This window comes from Sarcophilus harrisii, chromosome 2 (genome assembly GCF_902635505.1).
Source record: "Sarcophilus harrisii chromosome 2, mSarHar1.11, whole genome shotgun sequence".
Taxonomy (NCBI): Eukaryota; Metazoa; Chordata; class Mammalia; order Dasyuromorphia; family Dasyuridae; genus Sarcophilus; species Sarcophilus harrisii.
In genome coordinates this window covers 17,791,360-17,813,208 of record NC_045427.1, presented here as the reverse complement: position 1 = coordinate 17,813,208, position 21,849 = coordinate 17,791,360, and the positions used below count along the sequence as shown (strand labels likewise).

Here is a 21,849-nt window from a genome sequence, read left to right as displayed (position 1 = left end):
AGATTTAGGAAGCTGTTTAGGTTATTCCCAATCTGTTCCCGGAAGGGAACGAGGGATCAGTGTCAGCCCCAGGAGGAAGCTGGGGTGGGAATGGAGAACAGAAGAGCAAAGAAGGGGTCGTCACCCTCAGCTCCACTGAACCCGGAGCTCATTGGGAAAGGTCACCCAGCTGCAGGAAGGACCTGAAGGGGTTAATGTGGAAGGCAGAACAAAGTGATTCTGAGACTCAAGTGGGCTGTGTCTCTGGAGCTTGCCTCTTGCCTTCAAGGTGTGTAACAGCAAAGCTGGAAGTGATTAGTAGTCCTGGGTATGGCAGCTGGCAGAAGGCTTCCTGAGAGGGGCCCTGGGGCTAATTCCATTTTTTCGCTTCGCATTTCCAAGCTGGGTGTGGAAAGGCTGAAAGAGATGAAGGCAGAGAGCAGAGCAGCCAGAATTTGGAGAGCAGGAGGCAGGACACCTGGAGCTGGACCCTGATGGCTGTTTTCTTTAAGAGAGCTCCCATCTCACCTTCCACACCCGGCCTTTTTTTGTACCTTTCACTCGACCTGTTCCCACTGTGCATGTGCACCTCTAGTTGGTCCATTGTTACTTGCTTCCTCCATGAATCTGTGAGTTCCCAGAAAAGCAGAGGATATTTGTGCTTTTCACATCCCCAGACATACAGCAGGTGCTTAAGCAATGCTTGTTGGCAGATAGAGTCATTTCTCTGAATTTCAGCTCCCCCATCCAATATAATCCAATCAGCACGTGAGTGCCTACTATGTGCAGAGTGTTAAATATTGTAGGTGAAAAGAAAAGAGGAAGCCATCATTTCCTTTGCTGAGTAAATAATTCGCCTAAAATGAGTTTAGACTAGAGGATTCTCAAGGTTCCCTTTGATTTTAACTTCCTGTTTGGGTTCTAATTCGTGGGAATAGGGATAGGGTGGGGTTGGGTAGGCAAGCCAGAAGGATGAAGTCTCAAAGATGGTGAGAAAGATGTAGCATCCTTTAAAGGAACTGGTAACTGGCAAAAGGAACTGGGAGAGGAACTGCTAAACGGATGTTTAAAAGCCCGGCAAGGCTGGGACAGGAGAGGGTACATGATAATTATCTTCAAATGTTTGAAGGGATGTCATGCAGAATGGAAATCAGATTTATTCCACTTCACCCCAGAGGCTCCCCATCGTTCCTAATTCAGTCCTCTGGGGTGAAGTCAAATAAATCTGATGGAATCACTTTCAGGTTGAAACTCCATAATGTGGTAAAAGACAGAATGAGAATTGTTGTTGTTGTTGTTGTTGTTCATTTGACCCTATTTGGTGTTTTCTTGGCAGAGATGCTGGAGTGATTTGCCTTTTCTTTCTCCAGCTCAGTTTACAGATGAGGAAACTGAGGCAAGCAGAATGAAGTGACTTGCTCAGGGTCACACAAATAGTTCTCCGTTGAGGCTACTTTTGAACTCAGGTCTTCCTGACTCTAGACCTGAATTGCATTCAAATCTTACCTCAACACCCACTAGCTTGGTAACCCTGGGCAAATCACTTCATCCTATTTTATTTGCCTCAGTTTCTGTATCTGTGAAATGAGCTAGAGAAGGAAATAACAAATCCCTCCAGTGTCTCTGCTTTTCTGGACCTCAGTTTCCTAATATTTCAACTAAAGTAATTGGACTTAACAGCCTGTAAATCCCCATTCAATTCTAGAGCTCTGAGTCTATGAATTAGAATTATCAGCAGAAGGGATAGGAGGCCTCCGATTTGATCAATCAAGCAAGAACTTTTAGAGCCTACTCTGTACCAGACACAGTGCTCAGTGCTAGCCGTTCAAAGGCAAAAAACGAAACATCCCCTGCTCTCTGGGAGATTTCCTTTTATCGGAAGGTAAGAGGTTCCTTCACATTGGAGGACTCCAAACAAAGGCTGAGGGACCATTTTGTTTAAGTAGGTTTGGTGATCATGATGATGATGATATTTAGCACTTATATATTGATATAAAGTTTGAGAAGCATTTTACAAATTCCACCTTATTTGATCCTCACAACAACCCTGGAAGTTAGATGCTATTATTATCCCCATTTTATAGATGGGGATACTGAGGCAGCACAGGTTAGGTGATTTGCCTTAAGTCAAACAGTGAGTATCTGAGGTGGAATTTGTATTTAAATCTTCCAAGCCAGTGCTCTATCCATTGAACCATCCAGCTGCCATCTTGACTAGATTCTCCCTTCATTTTCTGGGCTTATAGTAAGCTTCTCTGAAAAGAAAGAAGACAAGTTCATAGAAGCAGGAACCACGTAGATATAGTCTCTGTAGGACCCAAGACTAGGAAGGTTGAAGTCCTATGACTGCTTATTCCAACTGGTTATTCTTATGAAAAACCAGAGAATAAGTCCCCCCCCAGAGGGGTTAGTTACAATGGTTTGGATCCTTAGCCATAGATGGTGAATCTTTTGCTGAATAACTAGCTTTGCAGTCCGTGTATTGGGTCCCAAGTGGATAGGAGAAGAAAGTGTGTGGAAGGCTCAGTGCAAATCCATTCTCACTTTTGGAGGGAAATGTGATAGGGGAAGTCATGGAGTTGATATAAATACACAGTTTCCTGATTCTTTTTGTCGATGAGCTCATTGTTTTGTCTTTCTTCACAAGTATCACAGATCACAGCTAAGTAATACCTCAAGTTTCTTTTAAAAGTTGCATATTCCTTCAATCATATGTTCTTGTATATTATAATAAATACACAACTTTAGAAGAACAATATTAATGGCTAGTAATTAAATATATATACACACATGCAAATTTCAAAATTTGCACAGTGCTTTATAACATTCTGTCATTTGATTCTCCTTGCAACTGTGGGAAGTAGGTGTTTATTAACATCACCCCCATTTTACTGATGAGGAATGTGAGGCTCATAATGTTTGAGAGATTTGCTTTGGGGTCACAGGTATTAAGTGAGGCTGGATTTGAACTCAGGTCTTCTTGACTCCAAGTCTCCTGCTCTGTCTACTGTGCCACCTAGCTTACCTTCAAGAAAATTTGTTGATTGAATATCCAGATTCACCGGATCAAAGATTTAGCTTGTCATTGTCCTTCCTCAAATGTGATGTTCAGAACTAAACTCAAGATGTGATTTTGCTAAGGCAGAAAACAAAATAGTCTACTTCATCCTTGATTCCCCAATTCCTCTCTTAATGTGTCCCTGCTTGGGTTACTATATCCCACTGCTTGACTGCAACAAGACCTATATTATTTCTAGTCGAACTGCTCTCTTGCTACATCTCTCCCAATTCAGATTTATGAAATTGACTTTTTGGACCTATGTCTAAAACTTTACATTTGTCCCTATTACACTTTATCTCATTTAATCCATCCCAATGTTGAGATCTTTTCTGGTCTAGACTCTGCCACCCATCAGCTCTTCCCATCATATTTGTCTCACTTGCTAATTTGATTGGCAGACTATCTAATGCCTTTATCCAAGTGGTCGATAAGTATGTTAAGCAGCATGGGGCAAAGCACAAATCCCTGAGGTGTCCCTCTAGAGGTCCATTTCCAAGTTAGCTCTGAATTTTTAATCATTGTTAATGATCATCACTACCCCTAAGGTTTGTCAATTCAACGAATTCCCAGAATCCATTCATTTATCCTGCATTTCTCCATTTTATGCATAAGAAGAGTATGAGATTTTTTCAAATATTTGACTAAAATCTACACTATCAATCAAACTCCCTGGGTTCACGTTTCCTCATCTGTAAAATGATGGGGTTAAGTTAATCGACTCTTGAGGTCCCTTCCAGTGATGATTCAATGTGCCTTGATCCATGGATCTGTCACAGGAAGCTATTAATATGGAGGTTTCTGCAGAATTCTCCTGACCTACTAGGTGAGTAAAAACTCAGTGGGACAGCAACCCATTTGAAGAAGATCTGGGGAGTTTAGTGAATCACATACTTAAATATGATTCAAGTTCCTGATTTCTTTGTCAGCCCCCAAAGTCAGAGGGATCTTGGACTGCATCCCTTTCAGGAAGAAGGAGGCACTAGTCTTGTGGGTTCTGCTCTGGTCAGATTCTCCTCTCAAATCCTCGATTCATTTCTGGGCAGCCCAATTTAGGGAGGGCATTAATAAGGGAAGAACAAAACCAGGAGGGCAAAGAAACTGGAGCCTGTGCTCTAGGAAGTTTGAAAGAGCTGGGGATAGTTGATCCAAACAAGCTTTAGAGGAGACACAATGGATTTTAAACACAGAAGAGATTAGCTTTGTTCTGCTCTGGTCCTGGAGAGCAGAATTAAGATTAAGGAGATTTGAATTCAGATCTTCCTGACTCCCTGTCTTATACTCTATCTACTGAGCCACCTAGCTGCCTAATGATAAATTAATTATAATGATGATGGGTAGCATTTACATAGTACTGTAAGATTTGCAAAATGCTTTTGGACTTTCTTACCATGCCCTAGTACCAAATACTCCCCCTCCTTTTTTATTTTCTCCCCAGATTTTTAACTTTCTTTTGTGTATTGTCTTCCTGTATTAGATTATAAGCTCCTTGACGGAAGATTCTGTTTTCAGCTTTTACTTGCATTGTATCCCCAGTGCCTAGTAAATAGTAGGTGCCTAATACATGTTTATTGATAGACATTATATTCATTATATATATATATTATATATATATATAAATACACATACACCCCCACACACACATATATATGGTCTCCTTTTACAGATGAAGAAATATAGGGAGATAGAGTTATAATGACTAGTTCATGGTCTCATAAATCTGTTTTAGGCAGCAAGATAGCTCAATGGAGAGCACTAGCCCTAGAGTCAGGACAACTCACATTTGATCCCATCTCAGACACTTTCTATATAGCAGACAAGTCACTTTTCCTCTAACGGCCTACATTTGCTCATTTGTAAAATCAGGTGCAGTGGATAGATGTATCTTCTTGAGTTCAAACCCAGCCTCAGACACTCACTAGCTTTGTGACTCTAGTCAAGTCACTTAACCCTGTTTGACTCAGTTCCTCATCTGTAAAATGAGCTGGAGAAGGAAATGGCCAAACCTCTCTGGTTATCTTTGCCTAGAAAATCCCAAATGGGATCACGGAGAGCCAGACACAACCAACTACAATGTCCTATCTCCAAGATGATCATTTCAGGTAGGGGTTAGACTAGATGGCCACTAGGGAGAGGTTGTGATAATAAAATCTATCCTTTATTCACAGAATTAATCCGTCCGTATGATCACAAGTTAGAACTGATGGCAACCTTAGACTGTAGCACAAATTTAGTTTTACAGAAAAGGAGTGAGTTTCTTTACTCGTAGCTGGACTTCCAGGTTCACAGAGAAAGGGTCTGAAGTGATCTTCCTAAGAATCATTACTAAACTGGGGAGTTGTGTCAATTTTGTGAAAAAGCAGTGAAAAGAGAATTTTTAGCAGTCAGGATCAAGTAGATGTAATATATTTTCTGCCTATAGGTGGCAACTGTTGTATTAGTTGTTAACAATACTCGGGAGCTGATGAACCAGAAAAGTGTGTAGTTAGGAATGCAATTCCCTCTGAAGAGGGAGTCATGATTCATATTTAGAGGCAGAAGGAACTTCAAGGTCATCCACCCTTATTGGACAGAAGGTGACACTGAGGTTTAGAGGCATGAAGGACTTTTCCCTAAGTTCATCCAGGCAGAGCTGAAGACAAAGGAATAAGAAGTCATTTGTTAATTCTTCTGGAGTCTTACTTCTCCTAGGAAAAAGCCCCCGGCACTCTAAGGTGCCTCTCTAGGAACTTAAGGAGGCCAATAACACAGTCTGATGTAGACCCTTTAAACTCTCCAAAGATGGCTCACTGCCCCTAAAGGATGACATAGTGGGAGATCATTCCACGTGAAAATTTGGAGAAAAACAATGAAAGACACCAAAGAGGGCAAAAAATAAAACTTAACACTTTATTTTTTTTATCTCAGAAGGAATCCACTTCATATTATGCTATGGTATCTTTTAATTATAAAAATAAGCAAAGAAAATAACTTGCATCTCTCATTACCACGATATGTTTAATAACCTTTATATGCACATGGAGCTTAAAATGTAATTCAACAATAAATAATGACATATGCCAGATATGCTCACTGTTTATTCCAGTACTCAGCCCCAACCCCCTAAATATCATTTAAATTATAAATACATTAATGCAAATATAATGGCACAAAATTTTCTAAAGTGCAACCAGATCACAAGAGAAGAATCATGCAGACAGGTCAAGATCTGCCCCCAAATCACTCTGGGCAGGGAATGCAAGACAAAAACTTTGGGACAGTAGGGAGGGAGGAGATGGGGAGAAGGACTGGGAAGGGAGGGGACAAGCAAAAAAAAGAAAACTGACAAGTAAGAATCGCTTCTTTCCATAAATACATAAATTATATATGTACACATATGTATACATACATATATACACACACATATACATATATGTATATATACTTTAGAGGGGTGTGAAGGAACCACAGCAAAAAGAAATAATTCCCATGACTGATGTAAGACATTCCCCGGTAATTTTGCTGAAATCCCAACGGCTCCGTTGGGATCCTAGATAGCAAGTGTGGATACGGGCACACGAGCCATCGGCTTTTCTTCTTGAGAGAAGTCATCGACCCTACCTGATAAAAGGGGACCCAGGCTACGGTTCGCCCAATGCCCAACAAGATGACACGGTGCCCATTTCTTTGGGAGTGGCCAGCTGGAGGTGACCCTTTAGATCAGTAGGCTCAGCTCACTGCTGAGCGCCCCGAGGATGGGCCTCATGGGGGGGGAAGGCTTGGGGGGAGAAGAGGGGGCAGCAACATTCACACAGCTGCTTTGGGTACCTTGGCAGCAAGTGATTAGTTTAAAGGCTTTGTGGTAAGGTTGGTTGTATTGCTTCCTCTTTAGCTAGAGACCTACTCTGCCCTCGTCCCTTCTCTCTCTCTGGGAATCTACAGGATGGGGTGACCTCCTGCAATTATTTCAGGGAGAATGAAGCACCAAGAGTTTCTATCTAAGCAAGTTTAGAAGGCCCGACTTTCAGGAGGCAGCACTACCTGGGAGGGACCGCCAAGTTCAAGAATGGTGACCTCGGAAACTTCGGGATGTACATCCAGAAGTCCCTCTTGATTCCAAGGCTTCAGGAGTGAATTGATGAAGCCGTCAGCTCTGGGATGGGGAGAAAGTGGGGGGGGGGGATTTATTTTAATCTCTGCCTCTATCTTTCTCTCCCCGCAAAGCTGCAATGCCATCTCCCGCTGGCCGTTTACCAACGGCCAGCGACACGATAAAGGCTAGACAACATAAAACACTAGAGATTTCCTGGGAATACCGAAAACCCCTCAGCCCCCTGCCCTTCAAAAGAGGGAACGGAGAGCTACTTGTCTCATGCTCTCGCCATCTTTTCACCACGGGGACGGCCCGCTGAAAAATTATGCTTCCTAAGATGCAGTAGACTTTGCTTTGGGAACTCCCTTTCCCACATATGATCTAGAGCTGCTTCCGAGCCAGATTCAAGCGAGCAAAGGGGCAGCCTCAGATCTGGGGTGGTTGACCGGGAGGTCCAACCCCCGGCTGGGCTTTCATCAGAAATGACTGCTGGTTTCTCCGACCTAATTTCACTGAGGTCCATCTCCGGTTCTGATGCGGAGGGAAGCTATATCTACCCCCTGAATTATATTTAAAGATACAAAAAGGCCACAGGAGCATGTAAATGTACTTCTAGTCACGAGAGAAATGACTCTCTTCCCAGAAAGAGAAAACAAAGCTTTGTCGTGAGGCTAAATCTCTAGGCAATAAAGTTATTATTATTTGCTGCTTGTCCTAAGCAGCCTTCTCTGGCGTTTATTTACAGTATGTAAGTCCTCAGCTCTTTACATTCCACAGTTAGACCTTAAGATATGCTAGTTTTTAAGACAATTGTTAAAGAGACTTTTAAAGCTCTGAGCGGTTACAGTACATGGAGATAGGAGTTTGATTCGCTATCAAAATGCACGACGTGACAGGCCGGAGAATGAGGCTCGAGCGCTTTGGTACGCGAGCCCCGGATACAAAAAGAAATGAGACACTGGAGGGAGCGAGACCGTAGGCTACTAGTTCACCAGGGACCCACAAACCGAAAGCGGTTTCATATTCGTCCATGGCCAGCACAGATTCATAACACGAATTCCCTTCGACGCCTCGCGGCGCGTTCGAGACGCGCAGCCGAGTCTCGAGTGGATTCCTAGCAGCTGACTCCACGGGGGTAACTATTTCTAAAGGGCTCCACATCTTCAAAACCTTGATGGTTCGGGGACAGCATGGACGGATGGGGTTGGAGGGCCGTTGGGGGAAGGGCATGGCCGAGGGTGGAAGTTTCCACCGGGGAAGATGCAGTAGGGTCACACCTGTTCAGTTCTTGGGGATGTTGCCATGATGGGACACTGGATACAGAAGCCTAGTTCCATGCAGTTGTCTAAAAGGGATGAGGGGTTCGAGGGGGGAAGGTGGAGGCGGGAGGAAAGGGAGGACAGATAGTAGGAACTACTTTGAAATAAAAATGTTTAAAAAATTAAACCAGGCACAGTACACTCAAGATGGGCACATTATCTCCCCTAAAATGAAACTACCTCGGCGGGGGTCCGGACGCCCCCGCCGCCGTTATGCACTCTCGGCCGATGTGCGCTTGATGTGGGAGGAGGCGGAATCCTCACCTTGGAGGTTCCTGAAGAAGATTTTGAGTTTCTGAGGTTCTGCGACCCGCCTCCTGTTGAAGTCGGCCCGAGCCTGGGAATGGGCACAGTGGTCCGTCTGCAACAGGTGGAAGAGGCTGGCCATGTTGGGGCCGATCTTCTCCATCAGGCTGTCTTTTATGGTGGCCACTGTCTCGTCGTCACACTCCAGCAGGCTACGGACGAGCCTGTTGTAGTATCTGGGGGAGAGAGAGGAAGGTGGGTTTCATAACGGGGACCACAAGGGAAGAGGCGAGGGATGGATACGAGTTCGTTGAGATTCAGAAGTGTACGTGCACGGGGCGATGCTCAAGGTCACAGAGGTGGGATGTGCCATAGAATTGTAGCTGAGAAGCACCTGAGGCCGGGGCTGAACCCAGAACTCCCTGGCTCTAAATGGAACCCTCTCTCAACTGAGTCACATCACTTCTCCCAGGGGGTCTCTATGTGAATCTGGATCCTTTTGTTCCACTTGGAAGGAGACTCTTTCCAGATGGAAAGGATCCCATGCTAGACTCCTATATAATCAGTGGGAGGGTCACTACATGAGTCTGGCTCCTTTTGTTCCATTTGGAAGGGGACTCTTTCCAGAGGGAACTGATTTCACGCTAGCTCCTATATAATCAATGTGGGGATCCTATGTGAGTCTGGATCCTTTTGTTCCACTTGGACGGAAGACTCTTTCTAGATGGAATTGATCCCATGCTGAGCTCCTATATAATCAATGTGGGGATCACTCCGTGAGTCTGGATCCTTTTGTTCCATTGGAAGGGGATTCTTTCTAGATGGAATTGATCCCGTGTTAGCTCCTATATAAACAATGGGGTTGTTCAACCTTCTAAGAGATATAGAGCCCTGGCATTTCCAAACTGGAGGGACCGCAGGGTTTGGGGAGCTGGAAGAACCCGAGAGCTCACTCTCTTTCTTTTTACACAGGGAGAAACCGAGGGCTAATCGAGGCAATGACTTGGCCAAGATCACCCAGCAAGAACTTGAGCCCAAGGGTCTAGACTTGCTGAGGGCAATGTGCTTTCTGCGTCAGTTACTGGGACTAGGGAGGGAATGGGGAGGGATATTCCAAGCTAAAGCCTGAACAAGAAGAAAAGGTTGCTTATTTTTAACTCTCTGCAGAGGGTAAGGGGGTAGCCATTTTTTCCAGTATGACTTAACCCCTCGAGAGAGGGCCCTTCAAGACTGTGTGGTAAATGGAGCAGAACATATATAATGAGCTCAGGGGAATGACCTTTCTGCTCTTGGACACAGTTGAGATGATTGTGGGAGGGGTGTTGCAACTAGGTTAGCCAAAGTGCCCTGGGTGTCCTTTCTTCTCCAACCTCAAGGGGAAATCATTAAACTCTTTTTTTTTTTTTTAAATAAATTGGGGCATATCCTTCCTGTAGGATTAGAAATTATAGGAGCTAAGAATAGGTACAATGTAAAGAACACTCAATTTAGTAATGGAAGACCTAAGATTGCATCCCAGCTCTTACTCTCTGTAGGAACTTGGGCGAGTCACTTAACTCGTCTCAGACTCAGTTTCCCCATCTGTAAAATGGGCATTAAAAGCAGCATCTACCTTCAAAGGTCATTTTGAGGATCATGAGATGACTTGTGTGAAGTGCATTGAAAACTTAAGGTTTCATAGATATTTGCTGTTATAATTATTACTTCCATTAATAACCTCAGTTTTCTTCTCTATAAAACGAAGAGGAGCTTAGACAAACTCTAGAGATCTCTAACTCTGACTTCCTAGGTTCTAAGATGCTTCCTAACTTTCTATGATTTACTCCCCGGGACTCATTTTCCCCAACTGAAAAGTAAAGGGCTTGCATCAGATGATCTCCAAGGCTGCTTCCAATAAAGGCCTAAGACACGCACATTTATAGCCTTAGTTTCCTTATTTGTACACTGAGATCACCATTCTGGTCCCAAATCTTGTGATCTGGAGGGGCGGGTGGGGAGAGACTACCCTGGTGACTACAGATCCAGCCCCCTGTCCAACCTCCTCTGAAATGTTGGCTGTTGCTAAGCTCCCAAGGCCTTGTTCCCATCATCAACGGAAACTGAGTTAGAAAAGATGGTGATTATTGCTGCAGAGGCTCACCCCTCTGTTCTGACAATGGAATGATCCATGCTGTAGGGATCCCCAAATTTGGGCCTGGTTATTGCAGGCTCCAGTTAACTTTGTGGGCAGAAGGCAAACTTAAGTCTCCCCAACTCCAAGCCCAGCCCCCTCCACTAGAGCGGATCGTTTCTCACTGGGGCATCTACCCAACGATGATCCTCACCAACACATCCCCTTTGTTCAACCTCACCTGCCACTATGGATCAAGAGGACCCGAGTTCCAAATCTAACGATAACATTTACTTCCAGGGTAACCTCAGGTAAGTCATGACCTCCCTGGGCCCATTTTCTTCACTTGTAAGGTGAGGTAGTTGCAGTGGATGATCTCAGGATGCCTTCTGTTTCTAGATAGAGGACCCTGGGATGCCTCTACCTAGCACAGGGCAGGACTCGTATCTGCCCCAGACAAGGCAGCTGAGATAATTCCCACGAATGGAGAAAGTAACCGGCAGTCAGGAAGCATTTGTTGAGCACTTACTAAGTGCCAAGAACTGTGCTAAGCCCTAAGAATATGATGAAGGCAAAAGCTGCCCCTGACCTCACAGAACTCGATCTGATGGGGAAACTAATAGACAAACGAAGATGGCTTCTTGTCATCAGCCGGCCACTGGGAAGAAGAGGCTTTTGGGTACCTTACGGAACTGTCCATTTAGCTTAAGTTAAGGACTTCAAATTTCAGAATATCAGTGTTGGAAGAAGCTCTGGTTCAGCTCCTGCATTTTGCTGATAACTGAAGCTCAGAGAGGGAGTTTACTTGCCTAGAGTCACACAGAAGTCAGTAGCAGGATTTTTATCATTCAATCTAAACATCTATAACTAGTAATTAATAATAATGTCAATGGACCAGGCCCAGTGCTGAGCACTTTACAATCATTAGTTCATTTGAGATTCACGGTAATCCCAGGAAGTAGTAGGCGTTATTATTGTCTCCTTTTTACAGATGAGGAAACTGAGGCAGGAAGTGCCTTGCCCAGGGTCACAAGGCTGGTCTCTAAGGCAGGATTTCAACTCCTGATTGGGCGTCCCACACTCTCCATGCACGCTGGTGCCTTGGGAGCGAAGCCCGTCTCTACTTCTCCCTCCCTTCTTTGAGAAATCTCCCCCGACGGGGTCGGCTTCCCCGGGCTTGGTAAAGAGCCGGTCCCAACTTTCTCACGAGAACCCGATGTGAGCCCGGGCTGGGCTCCTCTCGGCCCCGGAGCCCATGTGGCTTAGGAACTCAGTGTGTGAAAATTTATAAATAGCCCTTTGTTTCCCTCAATCAATATTATTCTCCTGTTTCCTGTTCCCTGTCCATGCAGCAGAGAGGTGGGAAGCGTCATTGGTGACACGCACTGGCTCGGTCTGGGGTGCGGAGCTCACTGAGCCACAGCCTCCCCCAGTGTGCAGAGGGCCAGGCCCACGGGGGTGGGCACCCGTACCCCCCCTATCCGCCCGCAGCTCTCCCCACCCTGCTTCCCCAGGGCAGGGCTGGCTGGCGGGGCCTCTGCCTCTCCTCCCCCACCTTAGTTCAGATAAGTCACAGGAAAGTGGAATGGACCGTTAACTACTTCCCCTTACGCCTCCTTGCCAATTGGCACGGGTTCCGTGTGTGTCTATGCTGAGATCGGGCTGGGAAAGCAGGATGTTTCGGGGGAGCGGAGATCTCAGCTAGTGAAGGGCAGCCCGGCAAGGAACCGGAAAACTCTGCCCTTCTCAACAGTCATAAAATTAGCCCACTCCGACAAAAGCACTGGGAAAAGGTCGCTTTGGAAACGGGGGCTTCAGTCAGACCCCGGGTCTGACTCTGTGGGAGCCGGATTCAAACCCTGCTCTGGCACGTTAGTGGGTGGCCTAAGCTTCCTTGGGCTCAGTTTCCTCGTTTGTAAAATGGCTATCTGGAGATGGGCACTGGGATCCTTGTGGCTCTAGTTACAATCAGACAGTCAACAGAAGGAGACAAGGGAAGAGGGCAGTTGTTGAGAGTTTGAAGGGGTGTGTGTGTGTGTGTGTGTGTGTGTGTGTGTGGGTATAAGAGAGTGAGTGTGTATACGTGTGTGTTGTGTGTGTGTGTAAGAAAGGGAGGGATCATAAACAGAGTTCTAAAACAAGACTCAGGGTGGACTTCCCAGCTTTTTGGGACAAGATGCCCTTACTTAGGGCAGCGGAGAGGGGAGCATTCCTGCTGTACTGCCTGGCCCCCTGTTATTAGAATGGAAGCTCCTGGAGGGCAGGAGTGGCTTCCTTTTTTGCTTCCGGACCTACCACGTGGTCAGTGTTTGTTAATTTGACGTCCACGTCTTCCTCTGTTAAAGGATGATATTAGGTCGGCACGGGGGAAAGAGTGTTGAACACAAATAATAGCAATGACAATGGCTCATATATAATGCTTACTCTGAGCCAGGCACTGTGCTGAGCACTTTAGAAATATTATCTCATTTGCCTCACAATAATTCTAGGAGGTAGGGGCTATTACTATCCACTCCCCATTTTTTTTTTTTTTTGCTGAGGCCATTGGGGTTAAGTGACTTGCCCAGGGTCACACAGCTGGGAAGTGTCAAGTGTCTTAGGCTGGATTTGAATTCCGGTCTACTGAGCCCTACTATCCCCATTTTACAGGTGAGGAAACGGAGGCAGTAAAATGTTAAATGACTTGTCCAGAGTCACACAGTCAGTGCCTGAAGCTGGATTTGAACACTCTGTCTACCGCCCTATCTAGCCAGTCCCTTTATACATCTAGATCTCAATTTTCTTCTCTGAAAAATGGGGTTGAACTAGATGGATTTTCAGATCACTTCCAGATAGAAATCTACGGTCCTACAAAGCGATCCTTAAAGTGAGCTTCAGGGGGCATCTGACTATTTTCCCTGCAGGACTGGGGACTGCTGGGTACAGAGGACAGGTCTCGCCAGTGGCCAATGGTGTCTCTCCCCTCCCTCCCCTTCTTGTCGCCTTTGGCTCCAAGACTAATGTTGCACCTGTTGGAATAGTGAGTGGGCAGCTGGATCACTTCAGCGATGGCTCGGGAATTCCTCTTGGCCACCCCGCAGATGTCCAGTTTGTGGTAACACTCCTCTTGAACCTCAGAGATCATCCTCTGGAACGTGGAACATCTCCGAATGGCCAGGAAGACCTTGGAGGTCACACCGTTGGCGATGCACTTCAGGCTTTCTTTGACGAAGGCCTTTCCCTGAAAGGTCCACAAGAAAGGAAGGGACTTAGCATAGTTTGGGACTATTTCACCCCTCAAGCATTTATTAAGTATCTACTGTTTGCAAGATAACTGTATGAAAGGGATATTTAAAAATATAAACTATAAAATAAAATTTCACCCCTCAAGCACTTATTAAGTACCCACTGTTTGCAAGGTACTGTGTGAAGTATAGAGGATGTTTACAAAAATATAAAATATAAAATAAAATTTCACCCCTCAAGCATTTATTAAGTACCCACTGTTTGCAAGATACTATATGAAGTTTAGGGGATATTTAAAAATATATAAAATATAGGGGGGGAAAAGAAGAAAGAAACAGCCCTTGTTGAAAAGTTATAGCCAATAATTAGAAAGTCCATTCAAAGAAATTTTAGAAGATGCTAATCATTGACAGGGGTGGGAACCAAGAAAGATCCTCATATAAGAAGCTGAGCCTTGAAGGAAGATAAGGATCCCAAAAGGTGAAGGTGAAGCATGAGACAAGTCACAGAGACAGGGAGATCTTCCTGGAGTCACACTGGGGAAGGCTTAGGCAATCTGGAGACCTTGAACCTCCTTGAGAATAGGGAATGGGGAAGGGAGAGAAAGGGAGAAGCTGGAAGAAGAGAAAGAGCAATCCAGAGGAACCATGTGACCCGGGTGGCCAGCCTAGAGAATCCTTGGCCTTGTACCCAGTGTTCAAATTCTGGACACTGATGAGAAAACTGAGTCTCAGATACATGGAATAAAGGGCTTGTTCATGGGCACAGAAGGAGTTAGTGGCAGGGGGAGAATCTGAACCTGGGTCTTCCACTCCTTTTTAATAAACATCACTCCCAGGGGCTCGCTGTGTCTTGGCCACTTGGGAAATAAAAATAGCAGCTCCTTCTATATTTCTATATACTTAACAAAGTCTTTGTGGAGGAGGTGGCCCCATAATTATTAATAACAGCTATCATTTACAAGAGGCAGCCAGGTGGTGCAGTGAATAGAACAACAGGCCAGGAGGCAGGAAAACCTAAGTTTAAATCCAGCCTCAGACACTTCCTAGATGTGTGACCCTGGGAAAGTCATTTATCCCTGTTTGTCTCAGTTTCCTCATCTGTAAAATGAGCTAGAGAAGGAAATGGCAAATCATCCTAATACTCTTTGCCAAGAATAACTCAAAAGAGGACACAAAAAGTCGGAAGTGATGGAACAACAACAAAACCATTTACAAGGTGCTTTAAGATTTGTGAAGCACTTTACAGTTATTCTCATTTGAATCTCACAATCACATTGGGAGGGAGGTATTATGATCATCCCCATTTCACAAATTAGGAAACCAAGGCACAGAACATCCAGATGACTTGCCCAGGCTCACACGACCAATAAAAGTCTGGGGCAGGATTTGCCCAGATTGGATTCTTGCTCCAGGTCCAGCTCTCTACCCATAGTGCCACCTAGCTGCTTCAGGATGAAGTGGACAAAATGCTGAACTTGGGAAGACCTGGGTTTGAATCCTGCCTCTGGCACTCGCTAGTTGACCGACTATGGTCAAGTCACTTGGCTTCTATTGGCTTTGGGGTTCCCTATCTATGAAATAGGGAGTAGTAACCATAGCACTTACCTCCCACCAAATGAGATCATGCTAATAAAGTGCCAAGAAGGCCTGGGGATACTTGGGATGTAGGATAGAGAATTATACAGTTAGGAAAGGGATCCTAAGCTCTGATCGTGGAGCTTTAATCTTATTTTACCCAGAGCCAGCCTTGCTTGCTTCTTCCTGGCCATCTCACTCTCACACTGGCCATTATACTTACCTCTGCCCACAGCCTCCCTTTCCCCATCCCACAGTGCTCCCCACCCCCATTCCCAGATCTTCTCTAAATCCCTTCTTACCCTTACAGAATCCAGCCCTTGGGAGAAGGGGCTGACTCCTTGGCTGGTGTTTGCATCCAGAGCACTTAGCACAATGACTCAGACATAACAAGTGCTTCCTACCTACTCTGGCCAGAGTGGGGCTTCCAAGGCTTCCTTGCCCTTCCTGCCTCAGTATCCCGGTAATTGGCCCCCTCCAGGGCCATCAGACATGGCCCTGAGTGGGGGGGTAAGCAAGGCATCAAGTCAAGGAGGGGCTGTCAGTGAGCCTCCTGAGGACTTGTGGGAGTTTTTATGCAAGGCTGCTGGCATCTGCCTCCCCCTATCTCCTGGAGTTGTCATGAGAAAGAAAGGAGGTGATATGAGAGAGCAGTGGGAAAAGGCTCCCAGATTTAGAGGGATCTTGAAAGCCACAAGGAGAACTGCCCCATTCCTACTCCTTATCCCCAGGAGAAAAGTTATTTTGAAAGGAACAGTCCAGGGGCTCATAACAAGAAAGTTAATTTTCTGCTCCAACTCTGTTCCCCTAGGACCACAGGATCACTGGTTAGAGCTGAAAGAGACCTGAGAGCTCATGGTTTAATACCTGCTTCCCTCCCCCGATACCATTTTACAGAAGAGGAAACTGAGACTTAAGAGCGACAGGACCAGGCTTTGAATTTAAGTACTCCAGTTTCAAATACAACTCTTTCTACTGCTCCCCAGTCACCCCCATTAAAGCCTCTGCAGTGAGTGAAAACTGGAACCTTTGTTCCCAAAGCTGGTTTGCTACCCAGAAGCACTTGGGTGTGGGGAAGGGAACGGGGAAGATGGCTCCTGTGTCTCACTCCATCATTTGCTTTTGTTGAGGAGAACCAGCTGGTCCTGGAGGGAGGGAACCCCCTCCTCCCCGGGTCTGCTTACCTGAGTATCAAATTTTGCAGCACTGTACAGGAAGGATTTGCAGATATCGTACAATCCATCTGTGTCACAGGTAGTGTTCTCCAGGCATGCAAAAGCCCCGCAGCCCACCTGTAGAGCGCTGTTGAGGCAGCGGACCACTTCGGCTGAAAAGGAGAGAGAATGTGGATCAATCAGTGGCCCTGGGTGGAGATGGGAGCCAGGCTTCAGCCCAGCGGTGGGACAAATGACGCCCGGAGGTAGTCTGGCACCTAAGGGAGAAAGAATAATGATTTTAGAGTACCTACTCTGTGCCAAGCACTGCACTAAGTACTTTCACAAAAATTAGTGCGTTAACTCACTTACTACAACCCTGGGATCTAGGGCTATAATTATTCCTATTTTACAGATGAAGAAACTGAGGCAGGGAGAAATCAAGGGTCCCATAACTAAGGCTGAATTTGAATGCAGATCTTCCTGACTCTAGATATAGGATTTTATCTGATTGTTGCCTCCAGGCATGAAACCAAACAGATGAGTCAGCTCTGTCATACTGGGACAGCTGCTGCAACGGCCCAAGGAGGAGGGGAGAGAAGGAATACTAAAGAATAGGAGTCAAGAGTCCATCCCTCGGGAGATTTTCCATTTTATCTGAATATTATAGAAAACAGGATCACAAGAGTCCAGATGTTGACCAGCAGGGGACCTTAGAAGTCACCTCCTCTTCAGTAGCTTGGGAGTCAGGAAGACAAGGTTTCAAATTCTCAGAAATTACCAGCTGTGACCTTGTCCAAGGTCATTCAAGTCATGTGATCCAGAGGCAGGATCTGAATCCAGGTCCTCTAATTCCAGATGAAATCCTTTCCAACTGGAACATAATAATTCTATAGAAGAAAGGGGCGGGGAGAGAATGCATCCTCTCTTACCCTGCCCCCCCCCACCCCCAAAGGAGCCTGGATTAATCAGAAAACTCTCTAGCTGTACCACTTTGGACAAGTAATTTCCAGCACTCCTCAGAAGCTTAGTTTCTTCATCTATAAATGGCGAGGTAACACTGTCCATACTACTTCACTCACAGAGCTGCTGAAAAGCAATTGCCCAACTGTTAGAGAAAGTGAGTAGTTATTATATAATCATGGCCGATGCCTCGAGATCTTAGATTCCAAGAAGAAAGGGATTTTGGAGGCCATTAAATAAACCCCTGAATCAGAAAAAAGTGAGGTGACTTGTCCAGAGTCACACAGGAAATGAACAGGAGGGGGAGACTTGGAACCACCTTTTCACTGCCCCTTGGAACCACCTTTTCATTGCCCCACTTCGACTTTCTCAGGCTTACAAAGAAAGGCATCATCTTGAGGGTTTAGCAGGTGTTCTAAATGACCAGTATAAGTTCAGAAGGCAGAAGGAGAAAAAAGACCAGTCAATTTGGCTTTAGAGAACTCATTCAAGAATATCTTTTTTTTTTTTAAAGTCCAAATCTATTTTCTCATTGATGGAAAACTCCCAATTTGGAAACTCCATTCACCAATGCCAATCAGCAACTCCTCTGGGACTGAGAGTTCTAGAGAATTATTTCAGGAGTGCTGAGCTGACGGAGGGCTAGCTCTGGCTCATAGGGATAGTAAGTGAGAAGGCAGGACTGGGGTCTTCTGGATTCAAAGACCAGATTTTGGTCCGGTGGATTTTGGAGTTTGAAAGATGTGGATTCAACTCCTAGCTCTTTCACTTCCCACGACTGTGGGTCAATCACTTCACAGTCTCTGGACTCAGCTTTCCCATCTGGAGATGTCTTCTGAGTCTAAACCTCCCTTTTCATGTTCCTTCCATGGACTAGTCTCCCTACTCGTCCCAGAAGAGTAGAAGCCCATTGCACATGTCCACCTGGGAATCATCATTACCGGACTGCCCCAGTCGCATTCACCTTCGGATTGGGCAAAAAAAAAAAAAAAAAAAAAAAAAGGGAATAGAGCCAGCTAGTATTTTTCCCTAGTCCCCCTATTATAGACTCCTGCTCAGAGCAACACACATATTCATTCATTCATATGCTCTCTCTCTCTCTGAAGACATTAAGAGCCTTATTTAGGAGAAACACAGGTGTGGAGTAATGGAGTCCGTTGTGCAAGACCGGGAGAAAACCGCCAGCTGAAAACTTGTGTGAGGATTTTTGCATTCTGGATAAGATCTCCCATAAAAGTAATTTCTCCCCTCCAGAAGGGAGGGAGGGGGGGGTGTTCTGGCAAGCAGCTCAGCAAGAAGCTCTCGGCAGCCTCCATTCCACAGGGTTCTCCCCGGAGATCAAAAGCTTCCCGGGTTCAGTTGGGCTTCCCCGCCCCTCCCCCCTCCCCAGCCTCTGGGATGCTACAAGTCATTTCCCTAATTATAGATTTCCACGGGTTCAAATTATAACTTTGCTTGCAGCAGTTTTAATATGCATTAGGGCTGCTATTGTCTTAGCAGGCTGGAGTTGGGAGGGAATCGTTGAATTTCTATAGCAACCAAAGTACAAAAGGAAATGGGACCATAGCCCAGAGACCAACTACTCTCCACTGGGCTGGGGGAGGGTGGAGGTGGAAGGGGGGGGGGGGAATCACGGAGTGTCCTCTGGGAAGGAGGAAGCAGGACAAATTCTGGGGAGAAGCTATCCATCTGACACCTGCCGCCACAACCTTGGGGCCACAAAAAGCAGCAAGTGCTTGATTCGAATCCTAGCCTGCCACTTTTTAGCTGTGGGACGTGCGTTCAAATCCTACCACTAACTAGCTGATATTATCTTGGGCAAGTCGGTACACCTTTCTTCGAGGAGGGGACAGAGTCAGTGGTCTGAGTTCTCTTCCTGATTTACATTTCTAAATCTGGGCTCCCTTTCCTTCGCTAGATCCCCGTTCTCTGCTCTGCGATAGATGGTTCTAAGAGATGATCTCCCAGAATCTATGTAGGGTAGTTTGAAATCGGAGTCTGGGATCACGCATCCACGCTGATCTGTCAGGGTGGGGTGGAAGGCTCTCTGGAGCAGTCTACTCTGTGACCTTCCCTTATGGAGTCTCACTTTCTTCTCTGAGAGATTTAAGCTCGGTACTCGTCCCTAACGATCCTGATCTGATCTCTGGGAAAGAAGTTGGGGGGGGGGGCGCGGAGATGGATGATTCCTCAGAGACCAGAGAGCAGAATGAGGGTGCTTGGGTACCAGAGGGCCAACATGGGTGTGGAAATAATCAAACGGGCCAGATGTGTGCACGCTGACTCCTAGTGACCCTTAACCCTTTAGAGACAAAGGCAATGGGCTAGCAACTGCTTGGGAAGCCAGAACTAGAGAGCTCTCTCACTCAGAGAAACAGCTGCAGTTTGGGGGAAAAAAAGAAAAAAAATTAAAGGGTTTCTTAGTCATGTGATGCACCAAGGTGCCGATGCAAGGGAGAGGCAATGGGCTTCCCTTTGAATTCATCCCCTGGGACCCGGCACTCCCGAGGGTTCGAGGATTTTTTTTTTTTTTCCTCCCATTTTAGCGTGTGCTCTCCGCAAGACTGAGGATGCCGTGATTTTTTTTTTTTTTTTTTTTTTAAAGGGGGCTTGGGTTGCATCAGCCAGTTCGGGTCTCACCTTCCGAGCCAGTCCCTGCGAAGCGCTGAGAGCGTGCCTGGAAACGCTCCCCACGCCCCCTCCCCAGCCCCTCCTCCCAACAGGGTACGTGCCAGATCCCAGGCGAGCAGCCCCGAGGCTTATGCAACGAAATACCCCCTCGGCCCCGGGCTCGCCTCCCCGGCGATGGCCCCGAAAGGCGGCAGACAAAGGCGGGCCGCTTCCTGGGGCTATTGGGTTACCCCCCGGCGCTCGGCGGCCAGCGGGCATGAATGAAGCACGTTCGGGAGCCCCGCCGGCCGGCCGGCACCGACCGCCTGGGTCGCGTTAGCGGGAGAGCCGGGGGATGCGGGACGCAGCCGGGGTGGGGGGTGGGGGGAGGGAGGGGCTCTGGGCAAACGGGGGCGGGGGCGCCCGGCCGGCCGCTTACCTGAGCTCTGCGCCGCCCCCCGGGGCTTCCTGGGGTTCACCGAGTCATTCTGCTCCGATTCGGTGCCTGCGGAAGCGCCGATCACCAGCACCAGCAGCACGGCGGAGTTTTGGAGCATTCTCTGAGAAGTTTCCGCTAAGTTGCTGGGTTTTTTCCCCCCTGTCCCCACTTCCCTCCTCCTCCTCCTCCTCCTCCTCCTCCTCCTCTCCTCCTCCTCCTCCTCTCCTCCTCCTCCTCCTCCTCCTGCTCCCCCCTCCTCTCCTCCCTGTCTCTCGCGGCTTGAGAGAAGATGTGGATCTGGATGCGTTTGGAGGCTGAGGCGGGGAGCTGGCGAGGCCGGCGGCTGCGAGCTTGCGGGCGTTGCAGCCGCTGCTGCACCGAGGCTGGAGGCGCGGGCACCTTTGGCTTGGACAAACTGGGGGCTCCCGAGCAGCGCCCGGGGAATTTATAGCCGCTCTTATCGCTCCCCGGGATCGGGAGCCAATCAGGAGCCGGGCCGGTCAGCCAATGAGCGGCCACACACTCATTCAAGCGCCGGGGCCCTGGACTTCGGAGGAATATTTTCCAGCAGATCTCAGTACCTGGTGCCAATATTTCGTGTGTCCACGGATGGAGGGCGTGCGCGTGTGCGCGTGTGTGTGTGAGTGTGGGAGTGCGCGTGTGTGTAGGAGGGGGAGGAGGAGGAGGATGGAGAACTCTCCGTGATTAATCTCCTTCAAGGAAATGGCCTGGAAATCTCGCTCATCATCCTTTAGTTTTCCAAAAGAGGCCCCCATTTTCTCATTTTATTTAGGAAACTGTGGAGTGTGTGTGTGTGTGTGGGGGGAAGCTTTTAGAAGGAGCGGGGCGGGCGCCCTCGCGGGGCTCAAGGACCCAAACCATCCCAGGATTAAAGCATGCTCCTAGTGTTTGCTGCTCTACACCTCGGGTTGCTCCCTCCCACGCCCATCAGCGCTCACATGTTCTCAGACGGATCGATGAGCTTGAGGCAGCAGGGAGGCATGGTCCCCCGTGCGTGTGTGATCACGAGGCAGTGGAGAGAGAAACGGCATTGGGCTGAGACCAGGGACGGTTAGCTGCTAGGGAGCTTAGGCTGG

At 47.0% G+C, this 21,849-nt stretch overlaps 1 protein-coding gene across 2 annotated transcripts; it reads right to left on the bottom strand.

Annotated features, from left to right (window-relative positions):
• Nucleotides 1–5,912: 5,912 nt before the first annotated feature.
• On the bottom strand, nucleotides 5,913–21,175 carry STC1 (stanniocalcin 1). Of its 2 annotated transcripts, XM_031949656.1 has the most exons (5): nucleotides 20,753–21,175; nucleotides 16,771–16,913; nucleotides 13,793–14,004; nucleotides 8,693–8,910; nucleotides 5,913–7,169 (listed from the first exon to the last, which is right to left on the bottom strand). In XM_031949656.1, exons 1-5 carry the CDS (start codon nucleotides 20,868–20,870, stop codon nucleotides 7,141–7,143), a joined length of 720 nt encoding a protein of 239 aa, XP_031805516.1. In that variant the 5' UTR covers nucleotides 20,871–21,175; the 3' UTR covers nucleotides 5,913–7,140. The 2 variants fall into 2 exon arrangements, with proteins under 2 accessions (XP_031805516.1, XP_031805515.1); XM_031949655.1 differs by having other exon boundaries at nucleotides 5,913–8,910.
• Between the last annotated feature and the right edge of the window lie 674 nt (nucleotides 21,176–21,849).

Bases quoted from the DNA above. Each gene is read 5' to 3' on its own strand.
- STC1 (XM_031949655.1), bottom strand. From the start codon at position 20,870: ATGCTCCAAAACTCCGCCGTGCTGCTGGTGCTGGTGATCGGCGCTTCC. The intron at 16,914-20,752 runs GTAAGCGGCCGG...TCTCCTTTTCAG, and splicing joins GGGGGCGGCGCAGAGCTCAG to CCGAAGTGGTCCGCTGCCTC. The intron at 8,911-13,792 runs GTGCAACATTAG...TCTCTCCCCCAG, and splicing joins CCCACTCACTATTCCAACAG to ATACTACAACAGGCTCGTCC.